The 13,151-nt window shown below is 51.7% G+C and overlaps 4 protein-coding genes across 4 annotated transcripts; 2 read left to right on the top strand and 2 right to left on the bottom strand.

Moving 5' to 3' along the window:
- Window positions 1–2,242: 2,242 nt before the first annotated feature.
- A1O5_02313 (MFS transporter, SP family, general alpha glucoside:H+ symporter) lies at window positions 2,243–4,163 on the top strand (the record flags this gene model as incomplete). The annotated part of the gene is made up of 3 exons (XM_007742929.1): window positions 2,243–2,504; window positions 2,587–2,878; window positions 2,969–4,163. 3 exons carry the CDS (start codon window positions 2,243–2,245, stop codon window positions 4,161–4,163), a joined length of 1,749 nt encoding a protein of 582 aa, XP_007741119.1.
- A 441-nt stretch (window positions 4,164–4,604) lies between these two features.
- Window positions 4,605–6,402, bottom strand: A1O5_02312 (uncharacterized protein; the record flags this gene model as incomplete). Its single annotated transcript, XM_007742928.1, has 3 exons — window positions 4,605–5,832; window positions 5,937–6,058; window positions 6,151–6,402. The coding sequence occupies 3 exons, from the start codon at window positions 6,400–6,402 to the stop codon at window positions 4,605–4,607; spliced, it is 1,602 nt and encodes a 533-aa protein (XP_007741118.1).
- Window positions 6,403–7,607: 1,205 nt separating this feature from the next.
- On the bottom strand, window positions 7,608–9,628 carry A1O5_02311 (uncharacterized protein; the record flags this gene model as incomplete). Its single annotated transcript, XM_007742927.1, has 9 exons — window positions 7,608–7,711; window positions 7,768–7,801; window positions 7,875–8,072; window positions 8,129–8,163; window positions 8,226–8,498; window positions 8,598–8,633; window positions 8,696–8,817; window positions 8,878–9,376; window positions 9,436–9,628. The coding sequence occupies 9 exons, from the start codon at window positions 9,626–9,628 to the stop codon at window positions 7,608–7,610; spliced, it is 1,494 nt and encodes a 497-aa protein (XP_007741117.1).
- A 1,410-nt stretch (window positions 9,629–11,038) lies between these two features.
- Window positions 11,039–12,435, top strand: A1O5_02310 (uncharacterized protein; the record flags this gene model as incomplete). The annotated part of the gene is made up of 3 exons (XM_007742926.1): window positions 11,039–11,337; window positions 11,388–11,928; window positions 11,983–12,435. 3 exons carry the CDS (start codon window positions 11,039–11,041, stop codon window positions 12,433–12,435), a joined length of 1,293 nt encoding a protein of 430 aa, XP_007741116.1.
- Between the last annotated feature and the right edge of the window lie 716 nt (window positions 12,436–13,151).

The raw sequence follows: 13,151 nt of genomic DNA, 5'->3' as shown, positions 1-13,151 counted from the left end.
GGATAACTCAATCTCATTGCATTGGATTCGTCCAGCCAGTGCCCATCATATCGTTCGTCGAACCGTTCTGGTCGATTAGTTATGTCCTCTGACGCCCGCGGATGGATTTGTCTGCGGTGTGTTTGAATGGCATCCTGCATTCCGCAGTGGCACAATGTCCGTCGCGCAAGCCGTGTGACACGTACTGGGTACATAATGTACTCCGTCCCCCCAAGTCCTAGCTACGTATATGGGGATACTGTCTGTCCTCCGTAGTTACCTAGTTGCCTCTGGATCGACCTGCGGAGGGCAAATCCAGACGCGCAAACTTGTGACAGGCACATGCACACGCCACTCCCGTGTGTAGACACTAGCAAGCAGAACGCCGAGCCTGGCAGATTTGCTTAGATATTATTATGTACCTGTAGAGATTCCCCGGGTTTAGTTTGGACGGTCACTCGCCATTTCTTTTTTCTGCACGGTAATTAATCATTCGTCTCGTGCATGTACGGAGCACACGGAGTGCCTTTAGTCCTGACACAAGGGGGAAATTGCTCGATTTGCTGCAATGGTATATACTTTATATATGGCTATTACCTTGGTGGTGGGACGGTGCTCCAGGTGCCGTCTTTTTGGAGAGATTATACTTTGTCATCTATAGGCCCTATCAATCGCGCCCGGCCCTGAGATCGATTGGTGGTAGGTGGCTGGTTCGGTTGGGTCAGTGGCCTTATGCTCAATTGGTTGCTCCGCAGCATCGATGTTCTCTGATGCTGGCAGGGCATATATTCAACGTCCTGGGACACTCGAGGCCGAGGACGGGGCCTGATCCTGCCGGATGGACTTGAAATCTCGGCCTGCACTTGTTGTCGTAGGGCTTCGAGTTGGGCACTGTGGGTCTTGATGTTTTTGGGTGACTTGGTTTGCGATAGGTACGTATGTAAGTCTGTATACTTCATATGCGAGTAAACCCCTTTCGAAGCCTCGTTCGGTCTATATAGCCGAGGAATATAGGTGCCAAGTGTACCCCTGTCAGACAGATGATTGCGGAAATTGTCGGCGTCGGCATCGGCAGAAGTAACAGCAGCGGTGAGAATCCGTCAGAAGTCAAAACGCTCGACCTTCAAATCAAACAGGCACTCTTGTAACAAGCACCGTTGCGGCCCGTCGCGCTACGGTATGGTAATGTCGTCGGCAATTGACCGGGTTGCAGTCAAAGGGCGAAAGGGGAAAATGGGCATCTGCCGCCACCACCCCGGCGCTGGTATCGTGGGTGTGATCGCCGGTCCATGTCCGAGCGGCTTGCTTGAGACGAAGAAGCGATGGAAGCACGAACTCGCGCCGTGGGCCTGATTGGCGACTGCACCACGCACCGTCCAATCCGGCATTGGCGCAGTGACGTCCTGATCTTCGTGGTTCGTTTGCTCACCTGCATGGTCCGAGTTGGTGCTAGATCCGGATTTTTCATGTTGTGCGATACTACCTTGCGAAAATTGGGGTGGAGCTGGCCGTCGCTTAGGGTCGACTATCATGTTTTGTATGCATGGGTCCCAACCCAACGAGACCACTTTTTCGCGTCTGACACTGGCCACCGCAGCTGGAATGGAGAATGGAAACCGTCTGAAGCCCCCGTGCGATAATGGGACAGAGCCGATTCTTCCATGTCCCATTGGATGGAGAAGCCATAGTTGGGGAACTGAGAAGTGGAAAAATATACTTCTTTGGCGGTGGCTATGGATGGATGGACGGAGTATGTATCGTTGGGTCCATGGGCCCAGACCGCGTGACTCCTGGCTGTCTGTCAACCTCGACCTTTGAGCTTTCTCACGGCAATGTCCAGGATCAGATCCCACTTACTCTTTCTTCACAAATCTGGCAGTTACCCCCCATGGACATCTGATCCTTCTCGAACGTCAGAATCCCCAGACCAACAGCACTTGCACTTACCCCGGAAAAGCAGTGCAACGTGGGATCTTCGTCCCCCCGCAGACTAGAGTCTGCACAAGGATATAAAGAGAAGCTGGTCGGACGATCAGCGCGGGGTGAAAGAGATCCTGTTCACTCAAATCTACCATCGGACCATTATTTTGCTCTCTGTCCTGTTCTTGATCAGGTTGTCTCGCCAAGAGGGCTGCCAGAGGTCACCCTTCACCTCGATATCTACCCACCACCTTTACCATCCCCCACAAAACCATTCTTGTTTGTCCCCTTCAATTGGCAAAATCAAAGCGAAAACAAGCTCACGTGGAACCGACCTTCAATCATGTCGGAAAAGGCGATCGAGGAGAATGTCATCTCGTCTCAACCGTCCCACGGCCCCGCAGAGCAAGTCGCACAGGATGAGCTCGAGCACCAGAAGACCTTTGAGAATATCATCCAAAATGCTCAGAGCGCCACCGAAAAAGAGCACAAGATGAGCTTGTGGCAGGGCATCAAGCTCTATCCCAAAGCCGTTGGTTGGAGCATCTTGATCTCGACCTGCATCTGTATGGAGGGCTATGATGTCTGCTTGTTGAGCAACTTCTGTGAGTTCTAATCATGCTCCACGGTCTCGAAGAGCTGTTTGTCCTTGTCTAGTTCTTGACTTTCTGATGCCTGTTTTCCCAGATGCATTCCCTCAGTTCCGGAAGAAATACGGCGAACAACTCCCCGATGGCAGCTACCAGATTCCCGCCCCCTGGCAATCAGGCCTCAGCAACGGCGCCAACGTCGGTGAAATCATTGGTCTCTTCATCAACGGCATCGTCTCTGAGCGTTTCGGCTACCGCTACACCGTCATGACTTGCCTGACCCTGATCATCATCTTTACGGCTATCTTCTTCACCGCACAGACCGTGGAGGCTCTACAGGTCGCAGAGATCCTTTGCGGCATCCCCTGGGGAATCTTCCAAACTCTTACGTTGGTGTTCCCGTCCTTTATTTTCGTTCTAGATGTCTGGGGTTGTTGAAATTTCCCAAAAACCGCTATACTGACTTGTCACGTGATTAGCATAACATACGCCTCGGAAGTCTGTCCCGTTGCACTCCGAGGGTATCTAACAACCTATGTGAACTTCTGCTGGGGCCTCGGGCAGGTCGTGGGGATAGGAGTTATCAAGTCTATGTTGCCTCGAGACGATCAGTGGTCATACCGGATACCATACGCCCTTCAATGGATGTGGCCTGCACCACTCCTAGTTGGAATTTTCTTGGCTCCAGAATCACCCTGGTGGCTTGTCCGCAAAGGCCGTATTGATGACGCAAAGAAATCACTGCTTCGACTGACCTCGCTCAATCGAGAAACCGACTTTGATGCCGACGAAACGATTGCGATGATGGTGCACACAACCGCGCTAGAAGAAAAGATCACAAGAGGCGCGACGTACTGGGACTGCTTCAAGGGATCAGATTTGCGACGGACTGAAATTGTGTGCATGGTTTGGGCCATCCAGAACCTCTCCGGCAACTCTTTCTCCGGATACTCGACATATTTCCTCGAACAAGCCGGCCTAGCGACGAGCAAATCCTATGACTTCGCCCTCGGCCAATACGGGATCAACATGGCCGGCGTATTTGGTGCCTGGTTCCTGATGACCTTGGGCATCGGGCGCCGATCACTCTACCTCTACGGCCTGTGCGGCTTATTCTCCATGCTCTTCATCATGGGATTTTTAGGGCTCGTTCCTGACGCTCACAGAGACTCGGCTGCGCTAGCTACGGGATCGATCATGCTGGTATGGGCGCTGTGTTATCAACTTACTGTAGGCACTGTCTGCTACTCTCTCGTCGCCGAACTGTCCACGCGCCGTCTCCAAATCAAAACCGTCGTCTTGGGTCGCAACTTGTACAACGTGGTTGGAATTGTTTGCTCCGTCCTGACGCCATACATGCTCAACCCAGGTGAGTGGAACTGGGGCAACTACGCGGGTTTCTTCTGGGCGGGGATCTGCTTCTTTTGCATCATCTACACGTATTTCCGCGTTCCGGAGCCGGCAGGTCGCAGTTTTGCAGAGCTGGATCTTCTGTTTGAGAGAGGCGTAAGTGCGCGGAAGTTCGCGAGCACGCACGTCGACGTCTTTGAGGAGGGTGTGGTCCATGAAACGGTCGAAGGAACGGGAACCTTGAGAGATTACGAGCAGAAGAGAGGAAGTGTCGTGCATGCAGTCATGGGTGAGGAGACAATGCCTCCTAGGAAAATGGTCTAGGGGAACGACGTTATGTAGGAGAGCTTAGTAGGGACTTGAGGTGAGAGGAGCGGCTGGCTTGAATTCCCAGTAACAGTTCTACTGTGTATTCCGTATGCAGTTTGCCCGCAACTCGCCGCCCAAGGCTGCGAGGCTGCGACCCTGGGGGGTAGTAAATGTGGGGCCTTTCCAAAAACGGTAACTAGGCCCCTGCAGTATTATTACATGTTATTAGTACTTGGTACTTGTAACACAGGTTTATTCAATGTGAATGATGCATTCGTCTATTTTCGCTATTCTAGACCTCAGGTAATGTGTCAAAGATCGGTCACCATAGTTGACATTCCGAGAACACAACTAGTGAGGAATGCGGTTCTGGGAAAACACCCTCGGCAGAAGAAGGAGGCGAAAATACCAGCTCGCGTGTCTTCTACATGGAGCTTTGGGCGCGTATATCTTGTGTCACAGTTTGGCGGTCAAAGCACGAGGGTGGACAGGCTCGTCACCGATCTGGGCCATTTTCATCTCCAACAGACGCGTCATTTCTTTCACCACATCTTGATACCGGGGGTCGTGGTAGACGTTGAACAGCTCGAGCGGGTCCATGTCGCAGTCGAAGAGCTCCCATTCTTTGTCCTCGTCGCCGGGCGGACTGGGACGCGCGCCCGAGACTCCAAAGTCCTCGTTGTACCAGTATATGAGCTTGTAGCGCTGGTTGCGGACGCCGTAGTGCGCGTAGGCTTGGTGGATGATGTCGTTGTGCATCCAGTATCGGTGGTAGGCGACCTGTTGCCAGTCTCGCGGCGCGGGGACGACGCCACCGCCGCGCAGCAGGACCCGAAACGACACGCCTTGCATGTAGTTCGGGATCGTCAGCCCCGCGTAGTCGAGCCACGTGGGCGCAAAGTCGACGTTAGAGATGATGTCGTTGCAGACTGAGCCCGGGGCGATCTCGGCCGGGTAGCGGATCAAGAAGGGCATCTGGAAGGATTCTTCGTACATGAAGCGCTTGTCGAACCAGCCGTGCTCGCCGAGGAAGAAGCCTTGGTCGGACGTGTAGATGACCATCGTGTCTCCTTTCAACGAGCCTCCTTCCTCGTCGTCCAGGTATTGTAGAAGTCGACCGACGTTGTCGTCGATGGACTGGATGGTGCGCAGATACCGCTGCATGTACCGCTGGAATTTGAACTCGGCGAGCTTGGCGGCGGAGTTGAACGTGAAAGCGGTCCCATCATCCTTGTCTATCAGCCGCAGGGATTTCACACCTGTCTCGTCCGACGGTGCGGGAATCTTGCGCTCGCTGGCCCCTTTCTCCTGCTGCACCTTCTCTCCCACCCGTCGCCCACCGTCCGGTTGGACCAGGCCCAGGTCCTGGTAAGTCAAGTCTTCGGCGACCCGCATCTTGGCCACTTTGGCCGCTTTCGCTCGGTTCTTATAGTCGTCAGTGAACGTGTCAGGAAGGCGGACTGGTTCCGTGTACAGGTGTTTGTGCCTGATGTCGCATTCCCATGAGCGGTGAGGAGCTTTTTGATGAGACATGAGGAAAAACGGCCGTGTCCTGTCCCGCGATCCTATCCATTGCAGGCATTTGTCTGTAATAATGTCGGAGACGTAGCCTTCCTCAATCTTGCTGCCAGAAGGCTCGATGAACTCCGGGTCCCAATAGTCGCCTTGACCCGGTAAGACCGACCTGTGGACAACAGTACCATTATATTAGCAGTGGCATCTACGGTTCTCATGAGTCCGACAGCTTCGTGCAGTAAATTGTATAGTGCCTACAATACGAGGACGCACCAGTAGTCAAATCCGGATGGTTCATGAGCAGTACCCTCTCCAAGATGCCATTTGCCAACCATAGCAGTTTGATAGCCTGCCGAGCGCAGATGTTTTGCGACATTGGGTATATATTTGTTGATCTAGCTCCCGGAGTCAGGATTCTTCTCCTTACATGAAGAGCAAGCATGCCGCATTCTCCGCTCTTGTCGTATGAAAGGGGAGTGACACATACATGATTGTCAAGGGTCATCACTCCGTTGACATGGTTGTAGGTTCCGGTCAGAATAGATGCCCGAGATGGCGTGCAGATCGAGTTCGTCACGTAGCAGTGATTGAACTTCATCCCCTCGGTTGCTAAGCGGTCAATGTTTGGCGTGTGGTTGATGCCAGCTCCGTAGCAGCTGATAGCCTTGGACGCATGGTCGTCGGCCATAATGAAGATGATATTGGGTCTCGAGACCGACGGCGAGGTCGTTTCGCCCATGATTAAGATGATTTCTTTGGCTTGTTTCGTTCCGTTTCCATGTACTAGTAAACACGGGTTCTCTGATTCAGTATGTTTCTTGGCTTGTCGTCTGTCTTTGCAGGCGGCGGAGGAGGAAGACGTGGGAGGAGCCTAGATCCTCATATATGATGGGAGTGAGACCATTGGCGGTAGCGATGCAGCTACTCTTGTCCTTTCCAGACTAACTCTCCAGCTGGATAAAATCAAGCGTCTCGGAGAATGCACTCCTGCTTCCCCCTGCTGGTCACCCGTACCACAAGAGCAAATATCTTGCCCCCCTTCGGGGTTGGCACGGCACTACAGCGGTAGGAGGTGGATGCTCCTTTGGAAATGGTCTAGATCGCCCATGTTAATTATGTCTTGTCGGCTGTCGGTCTCCGGTCAACTTGATTGGTATCGTCTGAGCCTTGTCGGCAGTTTGGGCCGTGCCATCGAGTGTCGTTTCTGTGGAGCCTGCCCCATCAGCGCGATTGTGCAATAGCAACTTATATTGCTCAGACACCGACATCCGTCTCCACTCCGTCTCCGCTTATACTAAAGAAGCTAGTTAGCCTTTGCCGACAGGCATTACAATCACTTCTAGTGGGTTCAGATTCATGTGATCGTGCGGAGTACCATGTAAATCCTCAGACGGAAACCAGCGAGCTATTTTGAAGGAAAAAAATGGCACAGTCTGACACAAAATACATGCTGCATACGTTATACCCGGGGGGAGGTGCTCAATAGCGACAAGGTGGCCGCTATATCGAATATAGTAAAGTGCATGGTAAAGAACAGAGCTCCAACGTGTCCAAAGGTAAACACATGCCCGTTATACATGAAGGGTACCTTCGCCTATAGTGAAAGACTTTGTTTCGCTATTAAGACTGCCCCGCCTGGCCGTACCATTTGATATCATTTCGGCTCGCGAGGACATTAGTCCCTACCACGAACGGAGAGCATGGATTCGCTCCAGGCGTGTTTATTCTGAGAAGGGGCGGAAAGAGGAGTTGCCGCTAGAATGCTCCGCGCTTATCATTTTGTTCAACTCATCCTATTTCCACAGCTGCACGTTGATGTGTGAGCTCCGAGCTGCCAAAACATTTCCAATATCCGTAAAGCGTATTGTATCTTCGACGAAAATTCGGCTTGAAATGCTCTGGATATAAACTTGGCAGTCTTCGTGACTCTAGTCTCCGATATATTTATGCTTCTTTCAGCTCCACAGTCGCTTTATCGTCATGCGTGATCTGTTGGCGCACCTGCTTGCGCACCCCTTCAAAGTCAATAGCCTGGGTTGAATTGAAAACTGAGCACAGATTAGCTTGATCTCGACGCTAAAATCTTCACGAAATTCTGTCTTACCGATTTCCATCTCTTCGAGAGACTTTCCTTTCGTCTGATGCATCACTTTGTCAGCTTACCAAGCTCTTCTAGTTAAAATATTCCACACAAGCAACTCGATTACTCACCTCTTTGATAAAGAACCAGGAATAGGCGACCAAGGACCAATTGAAGATGGCGAACATTAAGAATGTCCTCCAGCCTAGGTTGTTGACTGCATGAGGGGTTATCTGGGAGAAGACGAAGTTGAAGAGCCACTGAGTTGCTGTGCCTATCGCGATCCCACCTTCACGGAGACGAGTAGGAAAGATCTCGCTCATGTATAGCTGCAGACACAGCTTATAAGCTTTTCTCGGACTCGATGCTTAAAGTAGGTGCTTACCCAAGATACCGGTCCCCAAGAGCAATTGTAGGTCACTACGTAAATTGGTCAGATTGCTGCCTCGGCATGAACGAGGGTAAACAAGGGGTGCACTAACTAGCTTCCAAGTAGATCATGGTCAAAGAGGCGACCGCCGTGCTTGTCAGGCCTACACCAGCCTTGGGAGGATGGGTCGCGGTCAAGATCGCTATAATAAGCATGTAGGTACCCATTAAGAAGGCGCCTAAAAGGAGGGACCACTTTCGGCCAATTCTCTCGACCAAAAAGAGGAGGAAGAATAGGCAGGACACCACCTTGACGACGCCGAAGAAGCCACTAATCAGAAGGGCTTGGTGTCCTGCCCCAACGGCGGTGAACACCTGAGGAGCAACTAGAAAAGCAAAGCATATGTTAGTGAAGGGCGCTTGGAAGAAACTGGGAGGAAATGAGGGGAAGGAAACAGGGGAAGGAAGTGTAATTGAAATCTTACAGTATGCAAGCGAGGTATTCCCGGTCAATTGGACCCCTGAGTATCTCCGTTAGAAAGAAAGTCACCCATACCAAGCTCAGGTTGACGGGAGTCGTTACCAATTTGGAGAGTAATAACAATCAACACGCGAAAGCGGTTGGCAGGTAAGAGACACTCTTTCCATGTGACACCCTCTGTGATGTGTTCCTCTTCTCGGATCCCAGCAACGATTTCGGCGAACCTGTTACGCCGAATATTAGCATCGTCTATTGCCCAACGACTTTTGTTCGAGGAAACGCACTCTTCCTTTGTTTCAACTGTGTTCTCTCCCCTTACCCACACAAGAGAAGCCATCGCTTCTTCATGGCGGCCGCGCTTTGCAAGCCACCTCACGCTTTCCTTAGTGAGGAGCATACCGAGTCCGAGGAGACCTCCGGGAACCAGCTGGAGTCCGATGGGAATTCGCCATTGTTTTGAGGATGCCGGCAGGTCTTGCGACACTCCGTAGTCCATCCAGTAGGATGTCATAACTCCAAGAGTGAAAAAGAACTGGAACATGCTCCCCAGAGCTCCGCGAATCTGTTTCGGGGCCATTTCCGCGCTGTACATGGGTATAATTACGGTAGCCATGCCAACACCCACCCCACTGATGGTTCGCCCAGCATAGAAGGCCCCCAAACCGTTCACCTTGACCAGCTGAAGAATGCAACCGATGCAAAATATCAGCGAGGCTAGAGCAATTGACCAGCGGCGACCGAGACGTGCTGTAAATGGCCACACGAAAAAGCAGGCGAAGAAGGCTGTTAAACCGGGGCGTAGATCAGCACAGGCACCAAGAGCTCTGGAGATGGCCACTGACCGCCGGCTTGCAGAAGACTTGCCGCGTTAGAACTGACAGTCGACTTGTGCTTGGCAGAATACTTCATGTCGGTTTGGAAAGACTGGAGGGTGAGGATACCGCCGACGATACCGGTATCGTAGGCAAACAGGAATGAGCCAATGCAACTGAGAGCCACAAGATAGATAGCCCTGAAAGTCCCCAACCTCGACATCTTTGAAGTAGCCGGATAAACGACCCTAAGGAACGAGGATAATGAGAGTGAGGTATCCAACATCCGTCAGAGGGCCAGAATGGTCGGGATTGAGATGTCAACGCGGAGGACTCTTCCCAGTTATATATTGCCAACAATAGACCGGTGGCAGCTCTCTCCCCATGACTCAAAGAGGTTGTAATTTAGTCTGAGTCCCAGGACGGTCCTTAGAGGAGATGACTTTGCCGGAATGTGGTAGACTCCCACCACCAGCTCAGTAGTACAGTGCAGGCCTGGGGTAAGGGGCCGCGGGGAAGAAAAAGGGGGGTGGGAGGGGGGATAAGCGGGAATTGGACCCACCGCGGGTCTCGGTCGCAGTATATATTGATTCGACCGCTCCGTTCTAAGACCACCACCGCCAGCTGGTCGACCTCGTCGACTCCCGCCAAACCTCAGTGGAAGAATTACCGCTTTCCGCCTAGCCCCGTGTCTTGCCTCTCACCCCCCAAGACCTTGATGAGCGAGCGAACAGACAGCGAGGAGGATGAGATCCGTCTGCACTCAATGCAGGGTGAGAAAGGTGAGTCCAAGTCGAAAGGCCGCGAGGCCGGCCACCAAGCCTGCGACCGACAGACCCAATATCTGCTCCTCGGGGGCTAACATGCCGTCTCGAGGACAAAGGTTAAGTGTGACGGCACTCATCCGGTTTGCCACCACTGCAGCCGCCTACAATTTGACTGTTCTTTTCAGCAGCCATACGCCCCTACTGGCATCCACACTCCAAGCCTTCCAAGGCGTTGTCGTCGGACACAAGCTTGCCTCGCCTGTAGGGCTCTCAAGATTCGCTGTTTCGGAGAGACGCCGGCCTGCTCGACGTGTGTGCATCGCAGCCGAGACTGTGTCTACCCGGCCATCATAAGAAACCGAGGGCATGCCACGGTTACGAGAATACCAGAAGGCAGTGTCGAATCTTTGGCCCCCGAAAGGCCTCTCCTAGATCTTTCCCGATCAACATCTCCCAGACCACACTTTGAAGGCGATGGCGCTGGACTGGTACCTCCAGGGGTATCAGGATTACTTTCGCCCTCATCAGAGACTGTCACTGAGCTCGTTGCTGAATTCTTCCGGTGGCTTTACCCCCTCCCCTCCTACGATTTCCTCCACAAAGCCACTGTTATGAAAAGATGTAACGAGGCGACGATAGATGAGTCTGTGAAGCTATCCTTATGTGCAATCACTGCACTGCACCTCGATAGGACTTGCTTGCCCAGCAATGCCTGGGTCGAGAGGGCCCAACAATTGATTTTCCAAAACCTCGAACGGCCATCCATCTTCCATCTGCAGGCCTTGTTGCTCCTAATCCGATACCTGGCAGGCACAGGGAAGTTTCAAACTTCTTTCATGCTATCCGGCCTCGCCGCGAGACTGGCAATGGCCCTCCGCCTCAACTATGAGCGCTTGGACCTGGGCGCAGTTGCACAAGAAGTTCGTCGTCGGACATTTTGGTCTCTGTATCTTCTGGAAGACATTTTCTGTGTCGGACTAAAAGAATTTGAGCTTTGTAGGCCAGACATCATCCAGCTGCAGCTACCATGTGCGGACACCGACTTTGAAGGGGAACGACTCGTAACCACTGGCTGCTTGAGACCTGATGGTGGGCGAGAACCGGAAACCATCAACGATCGGGGCCTTTTTCTTCGACTGGCGTATATTCGTCGTGCCATTATGAGGTAATGTGCCTTACAGTTAGTCAAAAATTTGCTCCTCACAAGATTTTTAGGTTGAATAGGCGCGTCTATCTCAAAGAAATCGACAGCTCAGAGCTTGTTAGCTCCATTCGAAATTTTGAGACCAAGTTACAGCAGTGCCAGACGCAAATTCGTCCATTCGACCAATTCACTCCTGACGATCCAGTCCCGTATCACGTACGGCCTCAGACTGTGATGTGCCACATGTCATTACACCAGTGCTATTGCGATCTGTACCGCATGTTCCTGGCCGGATATACGGACGCGGTCCCACAAGTCGATGTCCAAGCTGTGGCAGTGAAAGACAGAATGACCATGCGCACTAAGTGTCTGGAGAATGCAGAAAAGATCGTCCAGACATTGATTGATTTTAGCGAGCAGAGTGATAAGATACAGGTCTTGGACTCCGACGCTGCCGTGTGTGCATATCATGGTACCCGGCTGGTGCTGTTTGGTGCTTGCTCTCCAGGAGGCAATCCGAGACTCCCCATGCAACTAGCCATCAAGAGAGCAAAAGCCTGCTTGTCGATCTTGTCGCGCTTGTTTGCTTTTTCCCACAGTGTGAAACCCATGGTGAGCACCACAAATTCGATTTGGAGCAACCTACAGCGACTGACATGTTTATAGCTAAAGGACCTTGATGGACTCATTCAGCGATACGATGCTTCTCTCGCTATGTCATATAACGTGGAAATCGCCGAAGAAGAGGACAGTCTTTCACACGAAAGAGAAGTTTCGGAGCACGCTAGAGTCCGACAAAGACTGTCTGTACATAGTCTTCTCCTTCAAGCCGGCTTCGTTGATGACAGCCGAGATGCTGCTGATTCATTTGCTGAGGACGCTTGTCTCGCAGCGAACTTAGAAGAAAGCCGCGTGAGCCGGGAAGAACCGGGAAGCAGACCAGCTGATGGCCAACGCTCTTACAGTGGGATGATTTCGCCCGAGCCGTTATTGCTGTCTCAGGAATTATTTCCCGACATGCAGCAAGGCAACGCGAATCTACTCTTCAACGCTTGGATGGGGTTCCCTGGGCCCGACGAGCTCTCCGGAGTTGGCAGCGCCTTGGATGATGAATTTTAACAAGGTTGTCGGTGAGAGTTTAAAGTGCACCTCACCTCTCATTGTCGCCCCAGGCCGCCAATGGAGGTATTATATCATATGAGCTGGGGATCCCCCCTTCCTTTTTGATATAGTATTGATAAGTTCGATACAATACTAGTATTGTATTCGATTGGAACGGTATTGTCATAGTACTCTCGGCAGCGACCTATTGAGCGCAGATGGAGCACATAATTTCTAGATTAGGATCAGCATACCGAGTACATTAATTTCTCGGGTTTGGCCCTCAAAATTAACTATTACCCCTTCCTGTTATCGCTAAGAGAAACACTAAGAAAGTATTATAATACTTTCGATTCATTCAATACTGGATACTACTAGTATTGCATTAATGTATTAATCCGTATCGATACCCGGGGTGTCGAAAACCACCCTGGTCGCCGGGGTATCACGTGGAAAAGTGAGAACTACTATAACACAAAGAACAATCCTGCGGTACTATTTAGTAAATTTATTGCCAGTAAAATGCGCAATGCCTTGGGCCCTGCGGCCCCTGTTAGGAAATTCTATTTGGTGCCTTTCTTGATACCTTGGGTACTGACAGATCTCCTTGAAATTGGACCAGCCCAATTCAATACTGCTAGAGGAGTTGAAATTAACACTGTTTATAAGGCTCGGAGGAGCGAGAGAGACGGGCTATTTTCGCTTGCCTTACGAAAATAAACTTCATTGACGGG

This window comes from Cladophialophora psammophila, assembly GCF_000585535.1.
Source record: "Cladophialophora psammophila CBS 110553 chromosome Unknown aczJe-supercont1.3, whole genome shotgun sequence".
Taxonomy (NCBI): Eukaryota; Fungi; Ascomycota; class Eurotiomycetes; order Chaetothyriales; family Herpotrichiellaceae; genus Cladophialophora; species Cladophialophora psammophila.
The sequence above is the reverse complement of the archived record's forward strand: the minus strand, read 5'-3'. Positions and strand labels throughout refer to the sequence as shown.